This window comes from Lethenteron reissneri, chromosome 23, assembly GCF_015708825.2.
Source record: "Lethenteron reissneri isolate LAM-NWPU_2019-01 chromosome 23, ASM1570882v1, whole genome shotgun sequence".
In the NCBI taxonomy this organism is placed as follows: Eukaryota; Metazoa; Chordata; class Hyperoartia; order Petromyzontiformes; family Petromyzontidae; genus Lethenteron; species Lethenteron reissneri.
In genome coordinates, this window is record NC_083801.1 from 22,936,429 (window position 1) to 22,964,041 (window position 27,613).

A 27,613-nucleotide genomic window follows, 5' to 3' on the forward strand; every position below is an offset into this window, starting at 1 on the left:
CTAATCAAAACCATCACCTTGCCATACATAACAGGGGTCACCAAAAATATTTCCAAAATCATGAGCAAACACAAGATCCAGGTTCGATTTAACACAATACATAAAAATCATGATCTGATCCCATCTGTGAAGGATGTGATCCCTGACATGCAATACCCCGGCGTCTATAAACTAAGCTGTATCTGCGGCAGTAGTTACATTGGGGAAACAAAGCGACATGTCTCGGACCGTGTTCGTGAACATAAAGCAGATCTGAAACACGGTAGGACCAATACCTCGGCCGTGGCTGATCATTGTTTTAATGCGGTCGGCTCACACGAAATTGATTTCTCTAAGACGAAGGTACTTTGCAAACCCACTGGCTATCAACAAAGATTCGTTCATGAAGCCATCCAAATATATAGGCACGGATACAATTTCAACCGAGAAGATGGGTACAAACTGAGCAATAATTGGAAGGACGTTATTAACCAGTTTAAGTCATAACTAGCTGTGATGTTCCCATCCTACCACCTTCCGATGTTAGTTAATTAACAAGTTCACACGAACACAGCCACTTCGCGTGCCGACCTAGAGGTTTCTGCTCTGCGATCTCCCATGAACATGCTCATCTCTCACATTAACATAGCCACCTCAGCGCGCGCGACATAGAAGTCGCTCACCGATCTTACATTAACATGCTAATTTTCACATGGCAGCCCTTTGATTGGTGGAAAACCAACCACCGTCGTGGTTGCTGCCCACCACTGACATTAACATTAGCTGCTGACATTTGGGCTACGCCCATTTCAAACCTTTATAAACAGTTTGCCTTAGAGGCTAACCCCCTTTTCCTGATGACGACCGCTTGTGTTGCGATCGACACGTCGTAGTTTTTTCTTATTTTCTTTGAACCTATCTACGTGACTTGACCGAAAGACCCAAAGAATATGTTTTATGCAGCTACCCGCAGACCTTCTCCACACCCACATCACCCAGGGGTACCAGGTGGCCAGGAGATGGTAGTGTTGAGTATATCCACCTTTTTTCTGTGGTGGGTTTTCTCTGGGCACTCCAATTTACAAGAAAAATCCAATTCAGGACGCTTCTGAAAAGTAATCTGGAGAGTCGCTGAGGCTTCGTGGGGAAATACTTGGCATGATGATCGTAAAGCCACCACGTCTACTAAAACTAAAACAGCTAGCTGCCTTCGGGGTAAAGGCATGTGCATCAGATACTAGAGGTAGGTGTTGCCTGGTCATGATACATCCCAGCACGTGGAGCGAACGTATGTATATGCGTGTGTGTTAAACTTCTTTTGCACTGTCCGTAGCCAACCGTACTATTGTTGGACATCGTGCCAAACAACGCGGTATGACCCAATATCACATCGGAGCGCTATAAAGCACAACGGCGAACCCCTATCGCAAAATGGAGGCTCTTGCCCCACAGCCAGTCTTTGGCAATGCCCTTCAATCAAATTATAAGTATCTGAACTTTTTGGCACATTTGTCGAGTTTCTGTCTGTCCTCGTGAGAATGCTCCCTTTCTCTCTCTGGCCTCGCATTGTACCGTACAAGGCTCTGCCTATCTGGCGGCGGATCTGGCTTCGCACGTGTTTACCCCAGCGCCACCATCTCCGCCGACACCCCTCTCCCCATCCCGCATGCCCCCACTGCTCTCTTTCCCTACAGCCAGCCAAAATGATAATATCTTAAGATAATCATCCATATTGTCGATTATCTTTCCTGGAATCTGCATTTCAAAATAATACAGCCCTTTATGTATCCGGGAAAGCCTCATTGCGTCTCAAAACTGTCTCATGAGGGTTATGCCATGGCAATGTTTGACCAACATCATTGACGATTTACTGGGGGTAAATCTGCATACGAGGGGAAAACACCCACAGCTCAACAACGTTAGATGCAATAATCTATTGCTGTACTGTCGTCCCTGGGTCTTCTAGCAGCCCAGGCCAGCAACCGCCTGGCATTCCAGGGTAGCCTCCCCATCATCCAAGCACTGCGCTAACCAGGATCAACTCGGCACAGCTTCCATGACATTGAGCCCAGCCGTGTTGATCTCGTGGCCTCTTTACATTGTGAACGAGGGCCTTGTCCACCTCCACAAGAGAGACAAAGTGCCACAACGCCATATCACGTGGCATGGGCCCTGCCTGGCAGATCATTTAAATGGTGGCATAATTTTTTTCTTAGAACATCTTACCAGCTTTGTGTTTTTTAAACATCAATATTTTCATTCATAATAGAGGTGTTTGGGCTTTTTATTGCATGTTCTTGACATTTAAGCAGAGCAATTCCTTGTTTTCAAAATGGTAAAAAAAATACCTCGCAGCGAATGGATCTTGTAGAATTCAGATCGAACCAATTTGGACATTAGCTTTAATTTTTTAAACGTGTGTTCTATTCTATTTCGAATTTATATAGCGCCATTTCCAGGGCGCTCGACACTTATACCACCAACGTCATGATCGCCAATTTGTGCACAGGGTTTTGGGAGTTTTCGGAACTAAATGAACAGAAAATCCAACGAGCCGGAGTTTAAAACCCAGCGAAATGCATTGCATTCATAGACATTGCACATTTCTCGTCGTATTGTCCCTCAGATTGGAAAATACAAATGACAGAACTGCACAGCAGTATTGCAACAACACAGCTTCATTTCCTTCCGTTAGGGCTGGTAATGCGGCACAAACAAGCAGCGGTGAGATCGGACCCCAGGCGTTGCTCGGTAGCCGTGTGTTGTTGATTTATGAAGGTGGGGATTGAGAATGACGTGGGCGCGGGGGACACAAAAAACCCATTCATGACACGACACCATCAACGCCACGTGCCCCCACTCACAGCCACCCCGAGACCTTGCCCTTCCCCCCACGAGTCCCAACACAGCCTCCCACATCCTTCTCGTCATGCCCCCTCCACCGAATAATCCTATCTCTTGCCACCCGCCCCCCACCAAGCTCTGCACCACCCCCAGCAGGACTTGCTAATGCGAGCCACTTTCTTTCCCGTGGCAATTTAAATTTTAATGACCTCCAGAAAATGGCGCTCCCACCAGTCGGTTCCCTGCCCGTGCCGGCCTAATCTTGGACGTGGCGGTAATAATGTGCCAAAATATGCGATGTAAGCTCAGCCATGGTGACAGATCGTCGCCTGAGGCCGAACAACAAGTACGAATGTTTAAGCATTACATTATAAATTAAAGGAAGGGTGGTTGGTGAAGTATTGAACACATTAAAAATATATCAAGCTGTCAATTATACACTGTTCAGTTTATCTGATACAAGGGCTTCAATTGAGTGGTGTGTATTAAACATTTTTTAATTAGCTGAATACAGTGCGATTAAATATTGATGCTTAATATAGACGTATATTTTATTGCTGGTTTGTTCCACTCAAGAAAGAGAATGCATCACCTTCATGTGACTTGGCTATAATCAGGGCTAACAATTTATAAAATAAGCCGACATATACCGTCCATTCGTGGCATTCTTGTTACCGTCTCTTGATTTAAAAAAATCAGGAGATTAAAGGGAAGTATTCTACTTCAGCTTCAAACCCAGACCAAATATTTGCTCTCCTGGGCTATCCAGAACTCCCCCCCCCAGAGAATTGTCTTCATTAAAATCCTCAAACAGGCAGGGAGAGAATGCGTTGGCGGGGTGCAGTATGGATAAGGTAACGCGTTCAGGACGGGAGGGGTGGAGGTCAGAATTTCTCCGGCCCGAATGTCGTCGTCCCACTCGTTGTGGTTCGTTTCGCGTTGTGCCTGGCCACAGCTGCCTGCCGCCATTGCGACTGAAGACATCATCAGGACGGCAGCCGCCGTGCTTCTCCTTCCGCGTGGTGCGCACGGAGAGTGACTGCGAGTCAAGTCTGAGCCCCCCCCCCCCCCCCCACTGGGGTCATGTCTCTCCCTACGAAGAGAGACTCCGCGGGGGCAGGAGAGAGGGAGGTGGAGCGGGAGGGACGGGGCAGGCAGATTGTGGGAGCGTTGTTCTTCCCGTGACCACACTCCTCTCTGCAGCAACTGTGGTGGTGGTGGCGCAGTTTTGTGGTGGCGGCAGTTTGGTGGTGGTGGCAGTTTGTTGGTGGTGGCGGCAGTTTGGTGGTGGTGGCAGTTTGGTGGTGGCGGCAGTTTAGTGGTGGCGGCAGTTTGGTGGTGGTGGCAGTTTGGTGGTGGTGGTGGCGGCAGTTTGGTGGTGGTGGTAGCGGCAGTTTAGTGGTGGCCGCAGTTTGGTGGTGGTGGCAGTTTGGTGGTGGCGGCAGCAGTTTGGTGGTGGTGGCAGTTTGTTGGTGGTGGTGGCAGTTTGTTGGTGGTGGCGGCAGTTTGGCGGTGGCGCTTTGTTGGTGGTGGTGGGGGGGTGCAGCGGTTCGCGCATTGCGCTGTGAACCAGAGGTCGCAAACGGGGTTCGATTCCTTACCCCGTACCCGGCCGCACCAGGGTCGCAAACGGGTACCCTACCCGTTCCCTACCCGATACCCGGCCGGGTACGGGTAGCCGGGTATCGGGTAGGGTACGGGTATCGGGTACCCGATTGCGACCTCTGCTGTGAACCCGGCAACCCGACTTCGATTCCCGCTCACGGCCAACAGCAGTTGCCGGTCCTGGGCCTCCCCCTAGGTCGACTCAGTCTCAAATGAGTTCCTGGCACGGTATGTAAATATCGCCACTAGGGAGACAAAGACGGCCTGCGCGTGGTGCTAGCCACCCATCCTCTTCTCCGTGTGCCGTTCCGGCCTTAACAGGTGCTCGCTAACAGCACTTTCCAGAGCAGTATTTTAAGGCTATACGGGGGATCTTTGTCTTTGTGGTTGTGTCAGAGGGGGGATGAGCGCTTGGTTTTGTGGGGAAGAAAACTCTCCACCCCCCTCGATCCAATCCCATCCCAGATCCAGCCACCCTCCTTCAAATCCCCAGCGCCCCCCCCCCCCACCGCAAGGCGGGGGGGGGCTCTGCCTCAATGGTGATTGATGCTTTCTCTCCACTCCAATCGCATGCCCCGGGATTGGCTGATTTAAGGGGTCGCAGAGGTCAGCCGATGACAGTCGCCGACAAGCGGCGGGGACACAGCGAGACTCGCGCCTCCTCATCCTCCACCCCCAGCACCGCGCCCTTCGTCAGCCACCACCAACATCCGCTCTATCATCACCACCGTCACGATCCCACTACTACCACCACCAACAGCCGCCACTGAATGGACGTGACCGCAGTGCTTGTGCCAGGCTAGGTGCACTTCGAGGCCACGTGAAGTGCCGGAGATAACGGCGCAGACTCAGGTGCCACGGGCTGACCGAGACAATTGGCAGGATGCACCACCACCACCACACGTGCTCCCGACTGTGCCACCATCTCCACCACCACCGCCCCAGTTAACGTGCCAGGGTTAGAATGTGGTTGTCACCGTTGGCCCAGCGTCTCAATATTCACTGGGACCACCACCAGGGCCACCACCACCACCACCACCAGGGCCACCACCACCACCAGGACCACCAGGGCCACCACCACCACCACCACCAGGGCCACCACCACCACCAGGGCCACCACCACCACCACCAGGGCCACCACCACCACCAGGACCACCAGGGCCACCACCACCACCAGGGCCACCACCACCACCACGAGCCCCTCCACCCGACGTCCCTTCACCCCCTCCCCCACCCCCGTCGCCATGACGACGCTCCCCCGCATCCCCTCCGCACGCGCGCGCGATCGTGACGCGTTAATAAGATGCCCTAAACCGCGCGCATACATCACAATTACCGAGTGCCCGACCCTTGCTCTCGCGGAATAATTACATTTAATCAGGGAAATTGACTGCTTTTAAATTGGCCTCATATCCCCTCCCCGGTCGTACGATTAATGGCGGGATTATCGCGCGGAGTCTCAGCCGCCGAAAGCCGCGCACTTTGCTCCGCGCCGTCGTGACGGGGCTTACCTCCCGGCTCGCTAGAACGTGCTCGTTTTGGGTTGGGGGGGGGGACAAGTTTGAGTTGTTTGCGCCGCTTGGAGAGCTCCAGAGACGAGATGTCTCGTGCTGCGGCCCAGGCCAATTCTGTAGCCCGTCGAGGCCTGCACAAGGATTAAGTACAGGGAAGTGAGGGGTCTCGCTCACGACCGTGGGGGCAGCAGCGCTGGCTGAGGGAGAATGTCTTATCGTAAGGAATTAACTCGAGTGGGATTTGGTTCGTGGTGTGCTTAACGTGATTAGTTTGTGCTATTGTGAGTCCTGGCCATTTGTGAACTTTGCGGATAAAACAAGGCCGCATCGCAGCGTGCCATAGCAACAGCACTGCCCAATCACAGCGCACCTTACAAATGGACCACCGGCAGCCAATGGGAGCCCGCGTATCATGTGTCATTGCCACTGATTGATGTTGCATTTCCCTGAGCTCATAAGCAGAATTCCCAGTCCCATGCACATGATTGATCCAAACAGGTGTTTTATCCAATTAAATATGCTCACACACCCAAGTGGTGGGCTCTTTTTGTATTCTGTGCATCTTGCTTAAGCCAAGGTGATTAAGTTAAAATACACTGCTAATGGGGCTGCATTCATTTCTGCAGTAATATGCCTTTTTAAGGATGCTCTAAGCGATTTAACATCAGCATGAAAAAGATGATAAGACGACTGTCCCCGTAGATTGTGCGAAGAAAAGCAGTCTTCAGGACTCCCATCAACTCAACACGCTCGCCACATCCCAACCCCGAGAGATGAAGATTGCATCGTGGCAGAAACCAGATGCCGTCTAACTCCTAAACCATAAAACCCTAGCTGCGTAGCCCTCTACAAACACCAAATAAGCATTGTCTATTGGTAGTGCTTCAACTGACACCTAAGGAAAGTCCATATTTCGGTGAAAATTTACTCTGGATACAAATCTGCTGGAGAACAAAATATTGTTTTCTTGCCTAGCATCTGCAGGGACAGTTACCACTTCCTCAAAATAAAACATGTTGCGATATCAAACAGCTGCTTTCAACAACAGAAATGTTAAGCGTGTCAATAGCACCATAACCCTAACCCAAACCACTTACCCTAACTACAGTAATCATATCTGATGTAAGTGCTTAGAACACCTTGCCTGGCCGACAGCTAAGATGGCTGCCAGTAGGTTTGTTCAAATGCTTGAGCAGTGAATCAGGGTGGCTACATCCGCTTTTGATATATTTTTATTACCAGAGTCAGGGATTTTCAACTCTATAAACAATTTGTTGCACCCCACCCTGTGTCAGCCTTATTGTTACTCCATCGATCAACGCCAGTTTGTTAAAGTGAAGCTGATAAAGACAAATCCTGCGACTTACTGGGAAAAAGAAATTATGCCGATTTAGGAGCAATTTCAGGTGTGTATCAAGGAGTCTGTGTCAATTCACTGTGTAATGTTTTGATGAACTTTCGTTATTTTTTGCGATTTAAACATTCTTAATAGTGACACCTATGGGCCTCTCCATGTTCAATTGCAGGCATACTTTAAGACTCCTCTCTCAGTTAAGGATGTGTAAGTTTGCCATGTGTAACACTCCGTGCAACACTTCATAATTGGTTTCGTGATATCGTTGACTTTTGGTCAGTCTTACAACATCGATCGCCTTTCTGACGTTCGTTTGGCGACCTGCTTTAAGGGGTTGTGACACAGCCCCATGTCAGACTCCACAAGTGCACAGTGTGGAGATGATCGCGTGGGTCAGCGACTTTCACCGATTCGGCGGTGATAACTAATCAAAGCGAAGATGCCGCAAGACGTGCCATTTAAATGCCATTTACCTTCAAAGGGGTCGTATTGACTTAGGTTATTTTTCAAGGCTCCAGCTCTGTGCCTCTGAATGTGAAAATAAATTAACTTCAACGACAAAGCTTGTTTTAAAGAGAGTCCAGACGGGCTCTGTGCTGGCCCATTGTGTTTTAAAGGTGATGGTTACGGTTGTGGGTATTGGCAGGCGATAGGTCGGTTCGAACACTGAGCAGTGTTGCACACGAAAGCATTTGTGTGGAATCCTTGTCACAATGGAGCCCACTCGTGACAATGTGGTCGAGCGAAGGAGCGCACGGCTCCCCCCTTCATTTTCTCGGAGAAGGCAGCAGCATTCTGAGCAAAATTACTTGATTCGTACGTGAATAGTCTGAAACATTTATCTCATCGTTCATGTGTGACTTAGGTTTCGCGCCGTGTCATCGCACTAATAATTTCAGCCATTTGTCAATCTGCGGCTGGATCAAAGGCTCCCCATGTTGAATCAAGCGAAGTTGTTTGAGCATACCTCACCACGCTGGTCAATTGGGGGGGTTGGTGAAAGAGGAAGCCTGGGACCGGTTCAACTATCACTCCCCACTGATGTTCGTCGTGGCCGGGAATCAGACTCAGGTCGCCGGGTTCAAAATGCGGTGCGCTATCCACCGTACCACCACTGCCATCTCACTCTGTCCATTAAACCAACATCTTGATAGTCTGGTGAGAGGCCAAGGAGAGGAAGATGTGATCTGGGTATTTAAGAAAATACAGCAACAGAACAGTGCCATAAAAAACACTTGCAATTAAATAATGATAACAGCAAAGGGGTTTAAAATGAGTATTTTATAAAAAAATATAACAAATAGCTACAAAAATACGAATAAGAGGGAAGTTTGAGGTGATGATGAAAAGCACTCACAGCTGGATTGTGGAAGCTTTGAGGCCAGCTGCCAATTATAAACCCACTGGGAGGGAAAGCTCATAAAGGTTTTGTATTATTAGGTCAAATCCCGGTTGGGGGTCGACTCAGCCATTCATCTTTAACCAGTGTCAATCCGATGAATACCAAGGTGCAGGAGGTCAGTGCTGGTTCCTTATGGGTGTACTTTTTTCTCTCACGGGAACGTGGAGTGTCCACCAAAGAGAGGAACTTGATTACTGTCACCACACTCAGCTGAGATAGAAACAGCTTTCTCTTGACTGTGTTGAATTATAATACAAATTTAGGTTTATAAGGCGATGTACGGGTGCGGCGGTGGTGGAGCGGTAAGCACAATTCACCGTGAACCTCTTGGCCTGCGTTTGATTCCCAGCCGCGGTTAAAACGAGGAACGAGTGAAACCTGAACCAGTCTTAGCCCCCAGCCATTCACCAACCCATCGGCATGGCGAAGGATGGTAGAACAACCCGCGGGAGCGACACGGTGGCGTGGGGAGGCCTTCGTTCAGCAGTGGTGTGACGAACGCCCCGTGAAGAGGGTAAAGCAAAGCATCGAGATGCGAACGCATCTACAGTCGATGTAGAAATAGGTGAAGTATGCACGTGTGGAGGATACGGAAGAAGTGGAAATTCTTTGAGATGTTTATTTTTTGGAGCAGGAATAGAATTGGCAGAGCGCTACGGGTCAGAGACGGGTTTGAGAAAGCATTGCGGTAGATCTGCATTACTTATCAGGCTGAGAGGCTGGAGGAGGTCAGTTTCAGAGGTGAAAGAGAAGAGGTATGAGTCTAGATTTGAGCAGTGGCAGAGTTGAACGGCGTGGACGGCCAAAGGGAGGAATTGAGGCCATGGCAGCAGCAACAGAGAAGTGCCCTCAATTTGTCTTCCAAAATGTCTGAATTGTCAATGTATTAAAATCAACTTTTGCAGGTTATGTCCGTGACTTGTGTCTCTTTAAGCAGTGCCTAACCTCAGTCGGAAGAGTTCGAAACGCTGTTCCGAGATACACGTTGGAACGCCACATCCATCTCGCCTTTTGCAATCAGCCTGTTGAAGAACAATGATTGCAATCTGTAACACGCCGCACAACGACTTAGAGGTGTGAGGAGCGACAGACACGCAGTGAGCCGACGCCTATTTATGAGCGTTTAGTTGCGGGAGGATACCCAGAGTACATGGAGGAAACCCACGCGTGCGAAGGGACAACACTCGAAACGAGACAGATCACGTCCACATTTGCTGTTTGACAATGTCCTGGCAAGGCAGGGTTATGGTGACTCGACGCCCACGGGAAGGGAGTTTCACAACATTTGTGCGATCCGACAACCCTCAATGCCTCCGCAGTGCTGGGTAGCAGGCGTGCAGAGCCACAGCGGCCACGACGGTGAATATGAAGGTGTGAGGCGAGCAGGCATGGGCAGGGCTCTCCGACATTCGGCGTAGAGAGCGATGTGGCGGTCCCTGCTAAACGAGCTGTTTGCTGGCGAATGGGGCCACCTTGTGTCGCAGGCGCCGCGTGAAATACGCGAGGCCGCGTTGGCCACGGACACCGCTGAGCGCAGCCACCACAGCGCTGGGCTGGATTCCTGCAGCGCACACACACACACATTCACCTTCTGATGGCCAGAGAGCCGTGGGCGAAAGCGCCTCATTCTCCAGATCGCGTAAGACGCTCCGGAAAGCGAGACGCACTAAGAACTCGTGGTAACCCGGTCTCAATCGAGTGACACAGAGTTGTTATCACATACCACGTCTCGCGTTCACAGACTGCCGGGGCGAGTGGTGTTAGCGAGCACCTATTGAGGCCAGCACAGCGCACGAGGGTGTGGGTGGCCAGCCAGCACTCCGCCCAGTCGCCTTTGTCTCCCCATTCGGTGATTTTGCGGCTGAGTCGACTTCGGGGTTGCCCAAAACTAGTTCAAGATAATCGTCACTGGTGTTCGTGGACGTGAGTGAGCGGGGATTGAACTCTGGCGATCGGCTGACCCGCGGGGCGCTGCCGCATGAAGCGACGCAGCACGAACTCGGCTTCAATGACAACGGGAAAGGCAGTGCGCCTTATACTCCGCAGGGTGTGATTGCGGTGTATGTCTGCTGCAAGGGCAGATTTGATGGAAAGTCACGACTGCAGGATCTTGACGTCTTGTGAACGTTGCTGTGAACGGTAGCGCCCCCAGTGGCTCGTTCACGTGAACTCGTTCACGTCTTCGCACACGATGAGCTCACAGGCGGCGACATCACATTTAGCCATCGATTTAACACCGAAACGTGATCATTTATCCACCAACTCTGGCTGTGGCCTGATGAGGCTGCGTGAAAACACCGGCGAAACGTCGTACTTGAGTTGTGCATGCTGTGGGTTTACTCTCCAACACACCGGTGTGCTGAACTAGTAACGAATTGGCACTTTTGTTCACTTTACAAACCTTGCCACGCCATTAGCTGTGTCGGGTGGTGGCAGGTTTAACGACACATTTATATCGACGCGATCTAAAGTGTGAGTGTGGTGGATAAAGCGTGAGTCTGGGGGGGTAAAGTGTGAGGAGGCCCTTCTCTTCCGAGACGTCCTGACCCGAGAGTCGATAGCTCCCTCTGGTGGAGGCCCGTTCTCTGCCGACAGCGGCGGCGTGAGGGAGCCATTGCGGGGCTGCGCCTCTACCCGCCGAGGCGTGCCAGTGGCTGCGCGTTCGCTCGCGCCAAGCGGCGCATTCGTTCCTAAAAATGCTACTGGAAACGGTTACCGGTTTCTGACTTTGGAAACCGTTATTCGGTTATGAAAACGGTTACCGGTTCACAGGTTGTCTTTTAACAAACCGCATCTCGACTGTGGAGAGAAGGTAAAGGGAAGCATAGACGTGGGGGTATAGTGCAGTACAACAATGTATTTTGTGGCATTGTCCCTCTCCTCCCCATAACGTCGAACATAAATGTTCCAAAGATAATCCAATCGTTGTGTAACGGCTCGTTCAGCCACACACACACACGCAACATGCGCGTGCAGCATCGCACCGCGGTGCGAGGCAGCGTTGTGTGTATGTAGAACTTCTTTCGCACCGTACGTAGCCGCCTGGTCGATGGCGTGCGGCAGGGCGCGCACTTTGACAAGAACCTAGGAGCAGTCGTCAGCTGTCCTCAAGCCAAACGACGGCCCTTCTTCGTAGAAATTGTTGACAAATATGCAAAGCAGTTATCAATGGTTACGTCGATATCTACCACTCCTCTTACTCGCCATCCTCTCCCCTTTCATCTCGCTCTACCCAGGGAGGCAATACAGAGGAGTTGACGATTTGATATTTAAAAACAAAATCACGCGGCGGCGAACGACTCAGTACGAATGAAAGTCCTTTATTTATTAACGGGTTTCTATAAAATATGCAACAAATAAAACATCCAAAACATACAGCAGTGAAACATCGATCCTGTCGCTCATCAGACACCAGTATCACTCAACAGATGGTAAACAAAGAGAGTTACACTTCCAAACACCCACCACCCCCCCCCAAAATCTTGAGTGGTCCGGTCTGGGTAGACGCAGCACCGGGCACAGCGGCCCCCATTCAGGTCACAACCACGACATCATCTTCCAAGAAACTCCCAAGATAAAAATGTTCAAATATTTGCATGTAACTTTACTATGCACTGAATTCGTGTAAATTACACTTCTGAGAATTGCAAACATCGGTTAGCCAAGTAACGGGTACATCGCTACCTCACGCGCCGTAAAGCGCCGTCCGCTACTCCTCCGTCCACCAGTGGTCAATTTGACGGACCTCAGGAAATAGTTCTGTAATAGCCACTTCGTTGGGTCGTCGCAGGGGCTACGCCGCCGATTTCCACTTCCGAGTGTATGCGGGCTGAGAAACAGCGATCGGCGCGACTCGCGTAACACGCACGGCGCTTCTGCTGCTGCGTCCCAACGGAAGAGTTCCCCATTTTGGCATTAAAAGGCGAATCAAGCTTTGCGTGCAGTGTCGGCCGCGTGGTAGTAATACAAGAGGGGATGGGGTAAGGAGGGGTGGCTCAATATGCACCCCCAACAAGACAAAAGTAACATCGTGTTTGTAGCGGCAAAGGTTTTTCTTGAAAAATCACGTTTTCAGATACAACAAATTCCCGCTGCGACCATAGAACGTGCGCCTCCACCGCTTGGCGAGAGCGAGCGAGCGAACCACTCCCACCACCACCACGGCACCACGCTCGCCACGCTCACGCAGTGTCCGCTCGGCAGCTGTAACAGCAGCACTGGACGGAGTGTTCAACCTCACTCCGGAATGGGACGATTGGTTCGTAGTTTTCATCGGATAGCAAAACGCATTCCTTCTCGATGTGCAAGTGGGAATATTCTAAAGCGGAGCCGCAACAGCAAAGACCGAGCGATTCCAACCACCGCCGCCCTCCCGCGGCGAGACTGGCGACACCAGTGCAGCTATAAAACATCATCAGCCACAGTGCAGCACCGCCGACAAGAGGAGAGCGTGCGTACACTTCCAGTCCAAACAACGGCAAGTACGCAGCAACAACAACAACCCCCCTTCGGTCAAATCTTATCACGAGATTACAAAATATAAATTACGTTGTACGCGTTAAGCATCGCTTAAATCAAACAGAAGTGTTACTCCTCCACGACAACACTAAAGAATCACGACGTAGTAGGAGCTCGGGTTTGGCAAAGGACGCTCGTCGTCTGCTCGCTGTGGGGGCAGAAACGGATGTGTGCCGGAAGTGCCAACCCGGTAAACATGCCAACGTTGGGCCAACGTTGGACCAATGTTGGTCCAATGTTCCACGTTAACTGGAAAAGGACGCGAGCACGTATTCAGAAAACGATCACTTTCGAACTTTCACCCAACGTCCGGTCGTACGTGCGCTTGAACGTCCCTTTATTGCTTTTCCCCCTGCGAGTCGGGATTGGGGGGGCAGGGGTGTTAGGCAAGCGCGTGCGTGTGCATGCGTATGTGCGTGTGCATGCGTATGTGCGCGTGCGTGCGTGGCAACGGTTTGTGTGAGCACCGTTTCGTGCTGCGGCAGGGGGAGAATGGGCTGGGGGGGGCGCCGGCCTGGCGTGCGGACACACAGAAAGAGTGCTCAAGGGGGGGAAGGGGGGTCCCGTCACAGTGGCCGCCGGTACCACCACGGCCGCAGCTTGGCTCCCAAGCGGCACGCGGCTCTCCCCATCCCTGGTCGACTTCACGCCGGCCGCAGCGTTACGCGGCAGAGGACAGAGGGTAGGTGGTGGGGCGGGGGAGGGGGAAGTACGTGCGTCTAAAACCAAAAACTAAACTGGGTCCGCGTGTCCGGATGCCCCCCCCCCCAACCCAGCTTGTTGCGCACGAGCGTCGAACGGTTCAGTCCGCGTTACGAGCCCTTGGTGCCGAGCGGCAGCCCCCCCCCACCATCCCCCCCTCTGCACGGCCATCACTTCTTAAACTCCAGCTTGTGCAGCTGCTCTTTGCCGTCGATCTGCACGGACTTGAGCCGCCCGTTCTCCTCCACCTCCACGCGCTCCTGCCCGTTCTCCACGATCCTGAAGGGGACACGGCCGTCAAGCACCAAGCATCATGCACCACGCGCACCACTCACCACGCGCACCACTCACCACGCGCAGGGGTCCCGGTGAACCGTGGAGCTCCAGGTGGGACCAAGAGAAGTCGAGTTTACCGAGTTACATCCCATCAGATGCGAGTTACACCAAATGCATCACAGGAGGTGACTTGGTGAGCTCGGAGAAGCGCCCCCGGGGGGGCTACGCAGAGCGGCGTTTGGGGAAATGTGGGGAAGGGGGCATCTCTGCGAGTGACAGGCGTAGCGGCTATGCTCGAGACACTCAACCCCAGGAGGATACCACTACAGGCTTTGTTATATTCTTTGGGTCTGTCAGTAAAGTCACGTAGAACAAAAACATTTACAATAATTATTGTAAATTTTTATTGTAAATGTTTTTGTTCTACATGACTTTACCGAAAGGCCTAAAGAATATGAATTCTTGCAGTCACGAAAGCTTTAAGTCTAGGCTTAGTTATGTTCAAGTAGTGAGATGCTCGTGGTATTCAATTCCTGATCACGGTTAACGTTGATGGCGAATGATATCTGAACCAGCGTTGGATCCCCTTCAGCGACCTGCATTGGCCAGTGTGGTGAAGTATGGTCAAACAACCCCGATGACACAGCACAGAAAGGTCTTCATCTAGAGAATTGGATGGACAAAGGGCTGTATATTATAATTATTGTTATTATGCAGAGAGACGTAGGGAGACAGAGAGAGTGAAGCAGTGGGAAAGACAGAGACGGAGACAAGAGAGACAGGGCGAGAGAGAGACGTGGCGAGCGGCGGACTGGCGGCACATACCGCTTGGTAGAGATCTTCTTGCCGTTGACCATCTTGGTCGTCGTGGAGACGGAGCGGAAGTGTGAGCCCATGCCAGCCCCCACGTCCCCGAACGTGGCCGTGGAGAATGCGGGGAACCCGACGTCGGCAAACGAGTCATCAAACGAGGAGAAGGAGGCAAAGCCTGTGGGAGGGGGGGGGATTAAAAGTCGACGACGGCTGCACCGTGGACGAAGCGCGCAGTGCCACCACCGCTTCCCACCGAGAGTTCGGTGCAGAGGCGTCCTGGCTGGCCGCTCCGCTCACCGGGCGGCTGCAGGGCACCCGGGTCGTAGCGATTCCCCACAAGCCCCAAGTGCTATAATTATTCATTATTCCGCTGGTTTACCCGGGAAGCCTCGGCGAGCCTCACGACTGCTGTTGAGGTTTCTTCCAAGTTTTTGCACTCAACGAGGCCGCGTGCCGATGGTCGGAGGCCACAGGGTTCTCAATATTTCGGACACTGTGTGCCACCCTCTACTGCACGGAACAACGGTCACTTTGGTAGCTCCGCGGTGTCCGCTTCCAGAGGGCATTCTCCACCACAAATGGAGCGGCTGCGCTGCTCTGTGCTCTTACCGCGGAGTCCCGGTCAGGTACGTCTGACCGCACGGGATCCGTGATGCAGAGCAGACTTCCACTTAGAACTCATTTGCCACGTGTTGCGGAGGGGGTGGCGATGAGGGAGAGAGCAGGAGGCTCACCAGGGTTGAAGGGGAAGCCCATGAATGGAGAGAAGAAGAGGTCTCTCTCCGGCCGCCGGTGCCGCTCCACTCTGCGCCGCCCGGCCCTGTGGCCCCCGAGGGCGAACGCGTCATCTGCTTGCCCGGAACGTCGTCCATGCACGGACGCACAAAGATGCATGGACAAACACGTACATGGATGACTTGAAACTCGGCATTGTTCGGGGCGACAGGGACAACACAAACAAGTGCGGACAGAATAAACGCACGCACGCGAGGACACAAAGACACGATCACGCGTACATCGTTAACCCACGCAGCGCGGCGAGGGAACGGAGAATTGCCTTCAGTGTTAATTTTTCTTCTTCAAATAGCAGCCGGGGTGGTTGATTATCCAGCACTCGTCGATTTACTCCAGTCACCTGCTCACCAGTGTGTGAGCCACCTCACGATCACTCTTCTATCACTTCCACAGGTTACGGTTTGCGGGGACGTCACATGGTCGACTCCTCCACCTGTGTCGAGGACTCTGTCTACCATTTCATCTAATTTGCCACGCTGTTCACCACCACACTGCAGGTCACAACAACACTCACACACACACTCGAAGGTCGTCTACTCTTCACCGTTCAATAAAACAATCGCCAAATCGCTCGGTGGAGGAAGCGTATGACGGCGGGGTGTGGTGTGGTGGGGGCACCTTTGGGCAGGAGGTGGCCCCGGGGGAAGCACGAGGGCTCGCCAAAGAAGTCCGCAAACGGGTCGCGCCCCCCGAAGAACTCGCGGAAGATCTCCTCCGCCCTCGTGAAGGTGAACTCTCCAAAGTCGCCAAAATCACCAAAGTCGGCGAAGTCGCGACCTCCGCGACTCGGACGTGCCCGGCCTCCCGCTCCTCCGCCAGCACGGCCTGGGGGAAACAAATCGGGTCAGGGAGCGATGACCGGGGTCGCCACCGGGTGAACTTGGTTCGCAGCCAGGTCACACAAGGCGCGGGACCCCAGGTAGCCACCGGGTCACGGGGCCGCCAGGGTACGGGTCGCGAGGTTACACTTTACAGAGTGGCAGGGTCAAAAGTCGCGGATCGGCCCAGCCTGCCGTAAACAATGGGTCGTGGGGTCACCTGGTCACCAGCGGGTTATACGATTACCACGTCATTAGGTCATGATCTTAGATCATAGGGTCACCAGGTCACTGCCAAAGGTTAGCAGGCTACCGGACCACCAGACAGTCGACTTGTGAGCGAAACTTGTACTGTACGGACCTGGCCAAGTGACCGTACGAGCCGCTCCAGAATTTGGATCGGGGTCAGGGGAGGCGCGTTGGCGCGGTTGGCATGGCCCTGGCACGAGGAATTGAATGGCGAATGGAGCACCCCTCCTGCCTGGGCCCCTCCACCACTCACCCGTCGAGTTCTTCACGCCCTCTTTGCCACCCCTGTCGAACGCTTCTCGCTTGGATTCTGCGGGAGGAAAAGGGAGGGGGGTGTGATGGGTGGGCGACAGGAGGGCTGATCATCGCCAAAGATCCGTTCCCCCCGCGGGGGTGGCACTGACGCCCGACCTCACCTGGGACCCGAGTCTCGTGACTCTGGGTTGCGATCCAATTCGAGAGAGGACTCTCATTTTGTCGTCTTGGTTTTACCATCCTGTTGGTGGTTTTTAGATTTGTTTTTTTGAGTCTGGTTTGTACAATCTCATCTGTACCTCTCCGCTCCAAGCTTCTAACAAATTATCCAATCAACCTCCAATGTGGGGCATGGGAAGTCCTTGCCGAAAGGTGGGAGGTCGCTAATTTTCAACCGATGTCCCCTCTCCCCCACGCATCCGTGCTGGTCGGCTCGTGACCTCCTCCCCGCCCTTGCTCCTCCACAGAACGAGCATACCCACGGTCTGCACAGCGTCTTGACGAGTGCTCGTGCGCAGACACCGCTACAGACACCCAAACCGCGTTGTGCTCTTGTGCTGCGAGCAGAACTGCCCACACGAGACTCGACAGGTAAAACAAATGACACGACGGTTAAACAGAGTCAAAAACGAAAGCAATCGAGGCTACAATCGAATCGTCACCGCGAATCGTGACGCTCCCCCCACTGGATGGACGGGAACCAGTGCATGCCACATGGCTACTCGGCAGCAGCCGGTACACCCGGAGAGTCCGCACCGGCCAGTCGAGTGACGGCTGTCCCAATCGCACGCACCTCACCTCGCTCCAAACGAGCGAGTTTAATCCGGAGTGGCTCACTCGTTCAACGCACAGGAGACGGTGAGAGCGAGAGTGCCAGAGCCACGGTCGCGCACCGTCGCACGATCGGACAGCACGTCACACAGTCACTCACTATCAGAGAGCACGTCGTACGCCTCCGCGATCTCCTTGAACTTGCGCTCAGCCATCTCCTTGCTCTCGGGGTTTTTGTCCGGGTGCCATTTGAGCGCCAGTCTGCGGTACCTGCACAGGATCAGCTCGTCATCATCATCATCACTGTAGCCATCGATACCATCGTCGTCACCATCACCACCGCCAATGTTTTTGCCAAAGGAATCAAAACCAACCTCATAATAATAACCGTCAACAACCCTGGGAGGATTCACACCATTGTTCTGTACTCAGACCCCAGGTTCTGTAGCCATTCAGCGATGCAGGCTGCGAGCTGTCAGACTGCTTTGAGGCCTCGGCCGTTCAGCGGGCTTCATGGGCAGGTGGCGGTGGACTGCGCGCTCCATCGTTTGTTCCGCTGCGCAGTCGGAGCAGTCTTTTATCTTCCACCTGTGCGGGAGACGAGCGCATCGGCCGTGCGACGACGTCCCAGGGCGACGGTTGATCGCGGCGGTCCAAGGGATTTACGCGGAAGCAAGAGGCCAGGATGGGGCTCGCTTTGGTCTTGAAACGTGACAACGAACCCATCGCCGTGGCAGTCTCAACGAGCACTTGGGGAGGGTCCTGCATTGAGGATGCTGGGCCATCTCGTATAATGGGAGGTTGTCTTCGTGTGGGATAAAACCCGATTATGTAGCCAATACCCAACAAACACACAAGGGAGTGGGGGGGGGAGGGGGCAACACTCAAGAATTCTGCACAGACAGATTCAAGAAACCCTCGCCGTAGCGCCACCTCACAGCCCCAGCTTAAAACACTTTGCATTTGCGCATGGTGTCCCTGCAGCTAGGCACTGCACGAACCACTCAACCCAGGCTTGGCCGAGTTTGAGATTGGGATGCTGTCGCGGCACACAGCGTTGAGAAAAGACAAGGCGCTCGTGCAATTGCTCCTTGTTGACGTGGAGCTGCTGCAATGTCCACATCTCCAAGGGGCCCCTCGCTCTCCTTATAACCGCACTGCGGCTCCCATCGTGGCCCCGCCGCAGCAACACACCGGCGTGCGAGAGCCGCACGTGTTACAAAGGACGGTCTGCGGACAGCACGAATGCACTTCTGCGTGGACACGTTTGTCGTAGACTGAGATCGCATCGAGCGGAAAGTAAATATTGTAGGAGGCCCTGCTGATGGGGCCATCATGTCCTTGGGGTAGATGGGACCCTCGGTGCATCGCTCCATCAGATATAAACTATTTATAACTACACATATGCACACAACACATATATGCAACAGCTGTTGTCCAATAATAACTGATCGTGACGTTGTCATGGTGCTTGTGCCAGGCTAGGTGCACGGCGAGGCTACGTGCAGCAGCGATGGCTTCCTGGCAGGTGCCCGTGGGACAGACGCAGGTGTTACCTTAATCATTTGTCGTCACACACACACACACATGACAAATATCCCCTGTGTATGAATGTTGCTAGCAAGAGTTTTTTTTCTCCAGCGTCGGTGGGGGGGGGGGGGGGTGGAAGCCATCCTGTGGAGCCACCGTACACACGGAGGGCGCGCTTCTCCCGAAACGCGACCGCTCACGCCAATTCACCTTGGAATTTCGCCAGTAACTTTACCGCCCCCATCTTTATCCAAACTGCGTTATCGACATTGCCACGAGAGGAAGAATTCACCCGGAAGGACTGCGGCAACCCCCCTCCCTCCCCTTCTACTCACGCTTTCTTGATTTCCTCCTGCGAGGATGTGGGCTGGATGCCCAGCACCTGATAGTAGTCGCCCATCCTTTACCACCTTCCTCCTAGCGGGGGGGGGGGGGGGGGGGGGGGGGTCACAGAGGGAAAGGCCGAGTCGCACGTTCGTCCACCGTTGGGGCTACTTGCGGGGCTACCTGCGCACGCTCGGTTGGGCGCCGAGGATTCCTCCGCAGGCTGAGCGGCGGCGGCCGCAGCTCCGCGGTGCCCTGCAGGGGGAGGCCCTCATCTCCATCGTCCTCAGCAATGTTGTGTAACAATCGTTGTTGTGTAACAATCGTTGTTGTACAATGTTGTTGTAAGCTCACGGCCGGGAATGGAACTCGGGTCGGCAGGTTCATAGCGCAAGGCGCCAATCACTCCATCACCCCCCATTATCGGTCTCAAATTGTCACTCAAGTTTCCCATGTGTACGCCAAGAAATGCTGCGCCGAGTTCCCGCGGAATGAAACAAGCCAGCGCGCGCACGCACACAGCGAGAGGCGGTGGTGCCCCCCTACTGTGAAACACAGCGGTGCCTTCCTCCATGACGATCGCCTTGCGCCGTAGGACTGACAGCGCTAACACCAAGCAGAGGTAACGTGTTGATTGAAGGAGTTCGCTGTAGATTCACAATTTGCTCAGGGAAATAAATGGTTGTCTTGAAGCTGAACGGTCACGAAGTGATAACCCCTGCTGACTGGGAATTTGATCGCACGATCCGTCGCCTACTAGTGTATTTAATCATACATTGTAACACTTCACGACGTGATACAAAAAATGTTTTGCCAACTTTGAACACAAGTCTACCTCCAGCCAGCCAAAGTTATTTTTTTAAGTAGTACAATTAAAATATTTCTAAAATAACCTAAAAATGAAAAAAACTCACTGTATTTTGTCACTAATAATTATCACCGGCACAGGGCTATTTTAACAAAAATGATAATTTATTCGAAGAGTGATTTCAAAATTCTGCGTTGGAGCAGAATCTGTCACTGTCGGACGTTATTAATCCAGCATTTCCAGGGGGTCTTATGTGCAACTATCGGTTATTCCGTAATCTTTCACTCAATTCCCAACTTCCTCAGGTGTTTAATTTCCATTTGCAGGACCCGGAACCCAACACCCTTATTATAGACGGCACACTTCGAACACGTTCACACCACGGCGGCGGGGGCAGCCGCACCGCCTCGGGAGAAGTACAGCTCGTGTAGGCTATTGGGGTCGTTCTTTGCCGAGGGTCACGGATGGGGCTCAGGGGTCAGGCGTGCCGAGCGGGCAATTCCGTGAGCCCGAGTCCGAAACTACGAATCTAAAAACTCAATTTTTTTTTTTTACCAGGTAAGGCCCACGGAGCTATATAGCTCCATGGGAGAGAAAGAGCCATTCAAACTGCAAATATCAAGGCGTCAGGGTTCGAACCCACAACCTCCTGCATGCCAGACGAGGCAGCCACCATGGCGCCTGTGGTTAAAACTGGGTTCTCAAGTACGGATAGTTGATTGTCTCAGCCCAATCACCAATGACTGCACACACACAAAAAATATTAAATCTGGTTCTAAAACTAAATTTGGTAAAATTCCACCGTGATAGCCACTTCTGCAAGTTCCAAGTGAACATTTCTCTTTACGCGACACCAATGGCACAGATCACATTAATGAAGACTTTATTTTAATATGAAGGGCAGGGAAAAAAATAGTCCTCAGCCCCACCATGGTAATGTGGAATTTCCACCACTGGCTCATGAGGCGGTAACGGTAACGAGCACCGCCTGGATAATCGACTGGGCAAGGAGGCACCTTGGGGCGACACGGACGACATCATCAAAACCCTCATCGCCCACCAAGTCTGCCCTGGCCCGATTGAATGAACACCCTTCACCCAAAATCCGCGGTAGAATTCACTCATTTACTGGACACCGCGTGATAAAAATTATCGTCACCACCACGGCCACAAAGAAATTAGTTTAATTCCAAAGAAGATGATCGTACTTGCAGCGAGAGAGTGCAAGGGAGTTCCACCCACCGCAAAAATAAATCCCTCCACCGAGGTAGTCACCAAGTCAGCAGAGCGGAGGAACAGTGACGGCATCAGCCCTTGCAGGTCTCCGCTAAGCGCACACGGCTCCGTTATCTCAAACTCTGAAGGTCGGGGGCCTGTGGCACTCTCTCTCTCTGGAGAGAGAGGCATACGTGGAGATGGATCACATCATCAGCGTGCGACGCACATCACCATGACGTTCGCCCGGTACTGTTAGACCACAGAAGCTAAGCAGGTTTTAGCCTGGACAGCGCTTGCAATGGGTGGGGGGGGGGGAAGCACAGTGCGCAAGCTACCAGTACAATAGGCGGTGTGGGCAGCGTTGCGCAGCCTCTTCCCGCATTTCTCCCCCGTAGCCTTCGCACGACAGCGACCACCAACACCGGTAACCCACCCACACCGACGCCCCCGTTCCCCCCATCAGAGCCTCACTGCCAACTCGACCAAACTACGACACAGGCACGTTGCCTTAGCAACGGCAGCAACAGGCTCAACGAACCGACTCGGAAAAAGCCCCAAAACAGGAGGAATATTTCCACAAACCCAACAAATGTGTCCTCTCGTTCCCGCAGCAACTGACGTAAATGAGCACGCGCGGAATGACTGGGCGATCGTTTCTCCTCCTCCTTCTCCAGCGGCGGGGGGGGGGCGTTGTTTAGACGCAGCGAGATGACAACGCACGACCTGCTTACACGGCGGTGGTGGCGGCGTTCGGGGAGGGGCCGTGGGGGGTATTAGGGAGGGGAGGAGGTCTTGAGCCGCTCAGGAAAACGCGAGTCACGGGTTTGGTTACCGGCCGAGCAGCCGCCTCAATTATAATTATCCAAACTGCGATTTTACGTTGCACAACTTCACACAAATCCGCTGAAGCCAGGGCAGGCCGCGTCAAGCTGGCCGGCTCCTCTCCGCTGGCCGGCTGCCCCGATTGACGCCACAGCCAGATGGGGGCAGGGGCAGCAGGTTTATTTCACCACCGCGCAACTCTGCCAGAAGGGAGGAGAGCTGGCACGTGTGCCGGCCAACATCATCCTTCCAGGAACTGCAAATCCCCCTCGTCATCAACCTCGTCGCTATGTTTGCTGCGGCAGCGCGGGGAGCGGTTGTTGGTTGTGGGTCGTGAGAGTGGATGGTTGGTCGTAGTGGTGGCAGGGTTGGTGGGTGGCGGTGGTTGTGTAGGATGTGGGATGGGTGGGTTGTGGATGGTGGTATCGAGTGGTTGTGGTTGGTGGTGGAGGGTGGTTAGATCGTGGTTGGGATGGTGGTGCCTGTGGTGGCTGTGGCTCCAGCGTGCGGAGCGATACTGCATTCAAGCAGCGATCCCATCGCTCGTACCACTCTGCTGCAGCACTCCTCCTACCGTCTCTCCCCCTCGTCTCTCCTCCCCTATCAACCCTCGTCGCGGCCACACATCCTCTCCCCGTGCCTCCCCGTCTCCCCCCCCGCCCATCAACCCTCGTGGCGGCCGCACATCCTCTCTCTCCCCTTGCCTCCCCGCGCTTCTGCAGCTCAACCCGCTGGCGGAGATCGACGGGCCCGGGATCCCCCCACGGGTGGCGGTATCGGTCAACTCCCCTCCGCCTGCCAACATCTCCCACACGGACGGGGGGCGTGCGTGGGCTACCTGTGGCACCTCGGAGAGCCACAGCTCTACGTCCCAGCCCCGTCTCGATCCACTGCCGGACGAGGGCATTCCCACGCCACCATCAGTCATTCGAGCGGCAGGGTTGGCAGCACAATGGTGACATTTGTGCCTCCGCGCAAAAAGAGTTGAATTCCCGACTGGGCTGCACCTTTCCACGTGAGGTTTGTGTGGTTCTCTCCCGACGTTCTGCAGGCGTTGCCTCCAGGTTCTCCGGTTTCCTCTCATAACTAAAACAAAACACAATCTCACCGGGAGCGGCCAAACACAATCTCACCGGAAGCGGCCAAACGTGCCAATGCTGAAAACTTACCTGCAAAGATCTCAATTGGGATCACACACAGCAGCAGCAGCGCCCTCAGCTGCAAAAACTTGGCAGGACCCTCCTGAAAAAGAATGCTAAGACTCTGCGAGACTTTCCTGGGAAAGCAAGCGGAATAATAATAATAAAGATGGGGTTGTTTGCCCATAATTGACCGCACTTGCCAGCGTGAATCGAGCAGCAGGCCAACACCGCACTGCGCAGGAGCTAGGCCAGTCACGAATCGGCAGTCCCAGGAAATCGTCACGGTTTGGGGTTCACTGTTTAATTGCACGATCGATGTGAATTTGCCCCCGTGGTTATTATTGGCTCCTCTGGTGGCCGCAGGGGTCGCACAAACCACTATCGATCGGGAAGCAACTTGTGCCGAAAACGGGCCACGCTTTGCCTTGAAAACACCGCAACGCAGATGAACTGCTTGTAGTTGAGTTTCGTTTTTTGTCCTTCCTCCGCACGTCCAGTTAGCACGGTTGGCTATGTATGGTGCTAAAGTTCAACATACATACATACATCGGCAGGCGCACGTCCAGACTCGGCGCAGGACGAGGGGACACAAAAGCAGCCGGGGGACAGTGGCAGGTGCACCCCCTTGGATGAAGAGTGTGACCGAGGAGGTCTCGAGGAGGGAGTCAACAGCACGGAGGGCTGCAAGAAGAAAGTTACAGATCCCGGGAGCAGCAGAGGAGAATGAGTGGCCTCCCAATGAATGACGGTCGACCGAGGGCTTTGATAGAAAGCCTTGGATGCTGGAGCAGAGAGTGCGTTGACGAGTGGAGTGCGATGAGAGTGGAGTGCGATGAGAGTGGAGAGGTAGGAGAGTGTGTGGAGTGGAGGTAGTGCGAGACAGGAGGGGAAAGATGGACAGTGGAAAGTCCATGGAGAGATTGCGCAACTTTTATATTGATTGTGGATCGGACTGGGAGCCGGCATAGAGATGGGGCCACGTCTCCGACACCACTCGTCTAGCAGTGGTGCATGGACTTGAACGTCATTAAATTTTTGCGGCCAAAAACAGTCTCCTTCTTTATTTAATTATTCAACAGCCACGATCTTCCCTGGTCAGCGTGCAATCAATTTGCTAAAAAAAAATTTTTTAGTTTCTCAACTTCCTCTCGCTTTGTTGACCTTGAAGCATCATCCACACGCACCGCACGCAACATCATCAATGTCGTTCCGTAACCCTGGTAACTGTGCTGCCCTAGTTAGCGACGGCGGCATGCGGGCAACACCCAGAGCTTGGCCACCGTGGGGAAGGCACGGAGCCAGGCGGCGATGGTTAACGAGTCTCGACGAGCGTGCGGAGCTGCTTGAGGTGGGGAGGACACCGAGCCAGATGGCCGGTGTAATGAGACTCGGGCTGGACCTGGGGGTCAGGTGTCGGCGATGCAACAGCTGCAGGAACTCCAGCGGGAGGAAGGAAGCAATGGCAGACACGCGCTGGCCGCGGTGACCTCTCGACCTTGTATTTGTTACGCAAATGCAGATTGTTTTAATCTTACTCTTAGCCGATTGCTATTTTATAATATGTTTAACTTGCATCTCTACGTTTCAACGTAGTTTGCTTGCTTGAACATTACGCATGCGAGTGCTTCATATCATGCGATATACATTACCTATTTTAACATGCAGCCTCTAGAAATCCAAATTACGACTTTAATCTTGACATTGCTTAAAAACAACCGACTGCCGTTTGTCAGTTTACTGTTGGATGCAGGACTTTCCAAACCATTGTTGGTCATGAGGCTTGTTTGACCATACTTCACCACGCTGGTCAGCTCGGGTTGGTGAAGAGGAGTGCCCAAGGACAGCTTCCGATATGGCTAGCCACTGACGTGAGCCGTGGACATTACTCACTTCTACCTCCAGGTTACAATTTTTCACGACCCAACGCAATCAGCATCACTCGCGTGCGTCCCCGTTTTATCCCACAGCCCAGGTCTCGCTCGCCACACACAGACGTCGCCGGACTCTTGTCTAGAAGCCGTCACGCGAACCCTTCACATGCTCCGCTTCGTTTCGGCCGGCACGGAAAGTATTGCCGCGGCTGTTGTGGTGAATCAAATTGAATTGCGTCGGGAGCCCAGTCGGGTTTGCAGATCGCGACAATCAAGAGCAGCACTGGCGAGCCGTGGGATGATCGCATTGAGCTGCCTAAGCCGCAGCGTCTGGGACTGGCCGACAGGGCGAGGCGTTGGCGCAGCGACGATGCAGAGATTCGCGGAGTAACGTCGACTCGGCGCTTGCGCTGCGCGCGTCGACGGTTCTCCAAGTCACATGCTGCACCATCGGCTGAACCTGATTTAAGTGGCTTAAATATCTCAAAATGTAGAGGATTGCAGAGCATGGGCTATTGTTGGTTCCCTCTCACCGCATGGCTGCCTTTCCACTTGTCTGTGGTTCCTCAGCGTTATGAGATGCCATTTCAGGCGAGATTGTCAATGAGGGGACCAAACACGCTGATAAATCCCCACGCCGTGCAATCCGCTCCCAGACTCGGCCGTGCATCGTCACCCATTACAGTGGCCCCGGCAAGCGCCCCGAATTTACAACCACGGTGAGTCTCCGCTACCAAACACGGTCCACGGTGAGTCTCCGCTCTCAAACACAACCACGGTGAGTCTCCGCTCTCACCAAATACAACCACGGTGAGACTCCGCTCTCACCAAACACAACCACGGTGAGTCTCCGCTCACACCAAACACGGTCCCGGTGAGTCTCTGCTCTCACCAAACACAACCACGGTGAGACTCCGCTCTCACCAAACACAACCACAATGAGTCTCCGCTCACACCAAACACGGTCCCGGTGAGTCTCTGCTCTCACCAAACACGAACCCATCAGGATACGTTTGCTTGGTCACTCAACCGGGCATACAGACTTGAGTCTGGCAGGTCTGCCGCACCCATCAGAGCCGGGTTGTAATCCATTACTCTACCAACTATTGTCTCCCAATGCTCTACTTAAATCTGATAACACAAGAGGTGGGGAGAAAAAGTCCCCCCCCCCCCTCTTTTCTCACGTGTAACATAGGACGGAGGTGATGGGCGAGGCTTTGTGATGCCATCGGCATCATCGGCCACGCCACGCGAGTTGTGGATTGCTGCAGGGGGTTACCAGCCTTCGGCAATCTAATTCTGTCCCTGCTACACCTGCCCCTCCTCCCACCCAAATTCAATATCCGCCCCTGTGCCACCTCTAGTTGTTTGCGATGTGCATGGGTGAACACCCTTTGGCCTTCCGCTCCGGCATGGAACACTTCCTGCCTCTTCCTTTTCCCTGGGGCTGCCAAGCATCGGCAGATGCAGCGGGTTGCAGGGCTTTGCCCGTCAATTTGCATTACAAGCCGTGTGCCTGATGCTCCTGACAAGTAGGCCAAGAGACAGCCCAATCATAAAATATGAAATAGGCTTTCAACTGGATAACTAGACAAAGAAAGTCCAAGTGGATTCACTCTGCCAAACCCAGCAAGTGCGAGAGCTCATCTCACCTTTACAGACAACAGCCAGCGGTGGAAATTCCTCATTCACAAGACAGAGCCAAGTTATCAAAAAACTACTCATGACTTCCCACATGGCAGTACTCAATGTATGCACCACAGAAGAGATGAAGGGCTGAGTTGACCCCTGAACCTGTATTTTAGCACTCAAATAGTCTCAAATAGTCTGATGGCAGTCATTGCACCTACTGGGGTACCTGCCTAGGTATGCAGATGTGTGAGAAGCGAGGGAGGTGAGTGGGTAGGCAGGCTGGCAACTGGCTAGGCAGACAAGCAGGTGGGTAGCTAGATGGTTATTTGGTTAAATAAGTGTCTATATGGCCGGGTAGGTAGATTGGTGAG

The 27,613-nt window shown here is 53.3% G+C and overlaps 2 protein-coding genes across 6 annotated transcripts in view; one reads left to right on the forward strand and one right to left on the reverse strand.

Moving 5' to 3' along the window:
• Positions 1-11,998: 11,998 nt before the first annotated feature.
• Positions 11,999-27,613, reverse strand: part of LOC133346221 (dnaJ homolog subfamily B member 6-B-like) — a 30,138-nt gene continuing 14,523 nt past the window's right edge. For 4 of the 5 annotated variants that reach the window (XM_061557759.1, XM_061557756.1, XM_061557757.1 and 1 more), the window contains 7 exons: positions 19,761-19,842; positions 18,056-18,165; positions 17,123-17,179; positions 16,421-16,627; positions 15,742-15,855; positions 15,020-15,182; positions 11,999-14,197 (listed from right to left, as the gene is read on the reverse strand). In XM_061557759.1, the coding sequence (XP_061413743.1) occupies positions 14,089-14,197; positions 15,020-15,182; positions 15,742-15,855; positions 16,421-16,627; positions 17,123-17,179; positions 18,056-18,165; positions 19,761-19,825 (825 nt within the window). In that variant the 5' untranslated portion in view covers positions 19,826-19,842 and the 3' untranslated portion in view covers positions 11,999-14,088. Of the gene's footprint in view, positions 14,198-15,019; positions 15,183-15,741; positions 15,856-16,420; positions 16,628-17,122; positions 17,180-18,055; positions 18,166-19,760; positions 19,843-22,357; positions 22,418-27,613 lie in introns of those variants that run through there. The other variant, XM_061557758.1, reaches the window with a different exon arrangement.
• LOC133346220 (cytoplasmic dynein 1 intermediate chain 1-like) overlaps positions 25,099-27,613 on the forward strand; it is a 398,436-nt gene continuing 395,921 nt past the window's right edge. Inside the window, exon 1 of the mRNA XM_061557753.1 lies at positions 25,099-25,103. The gene's annotated coding sequence lies outside the window, so the exon portion shown is untranslated. The remainder of the gene's footprint in view (positions 25,104-27,613) is intronic.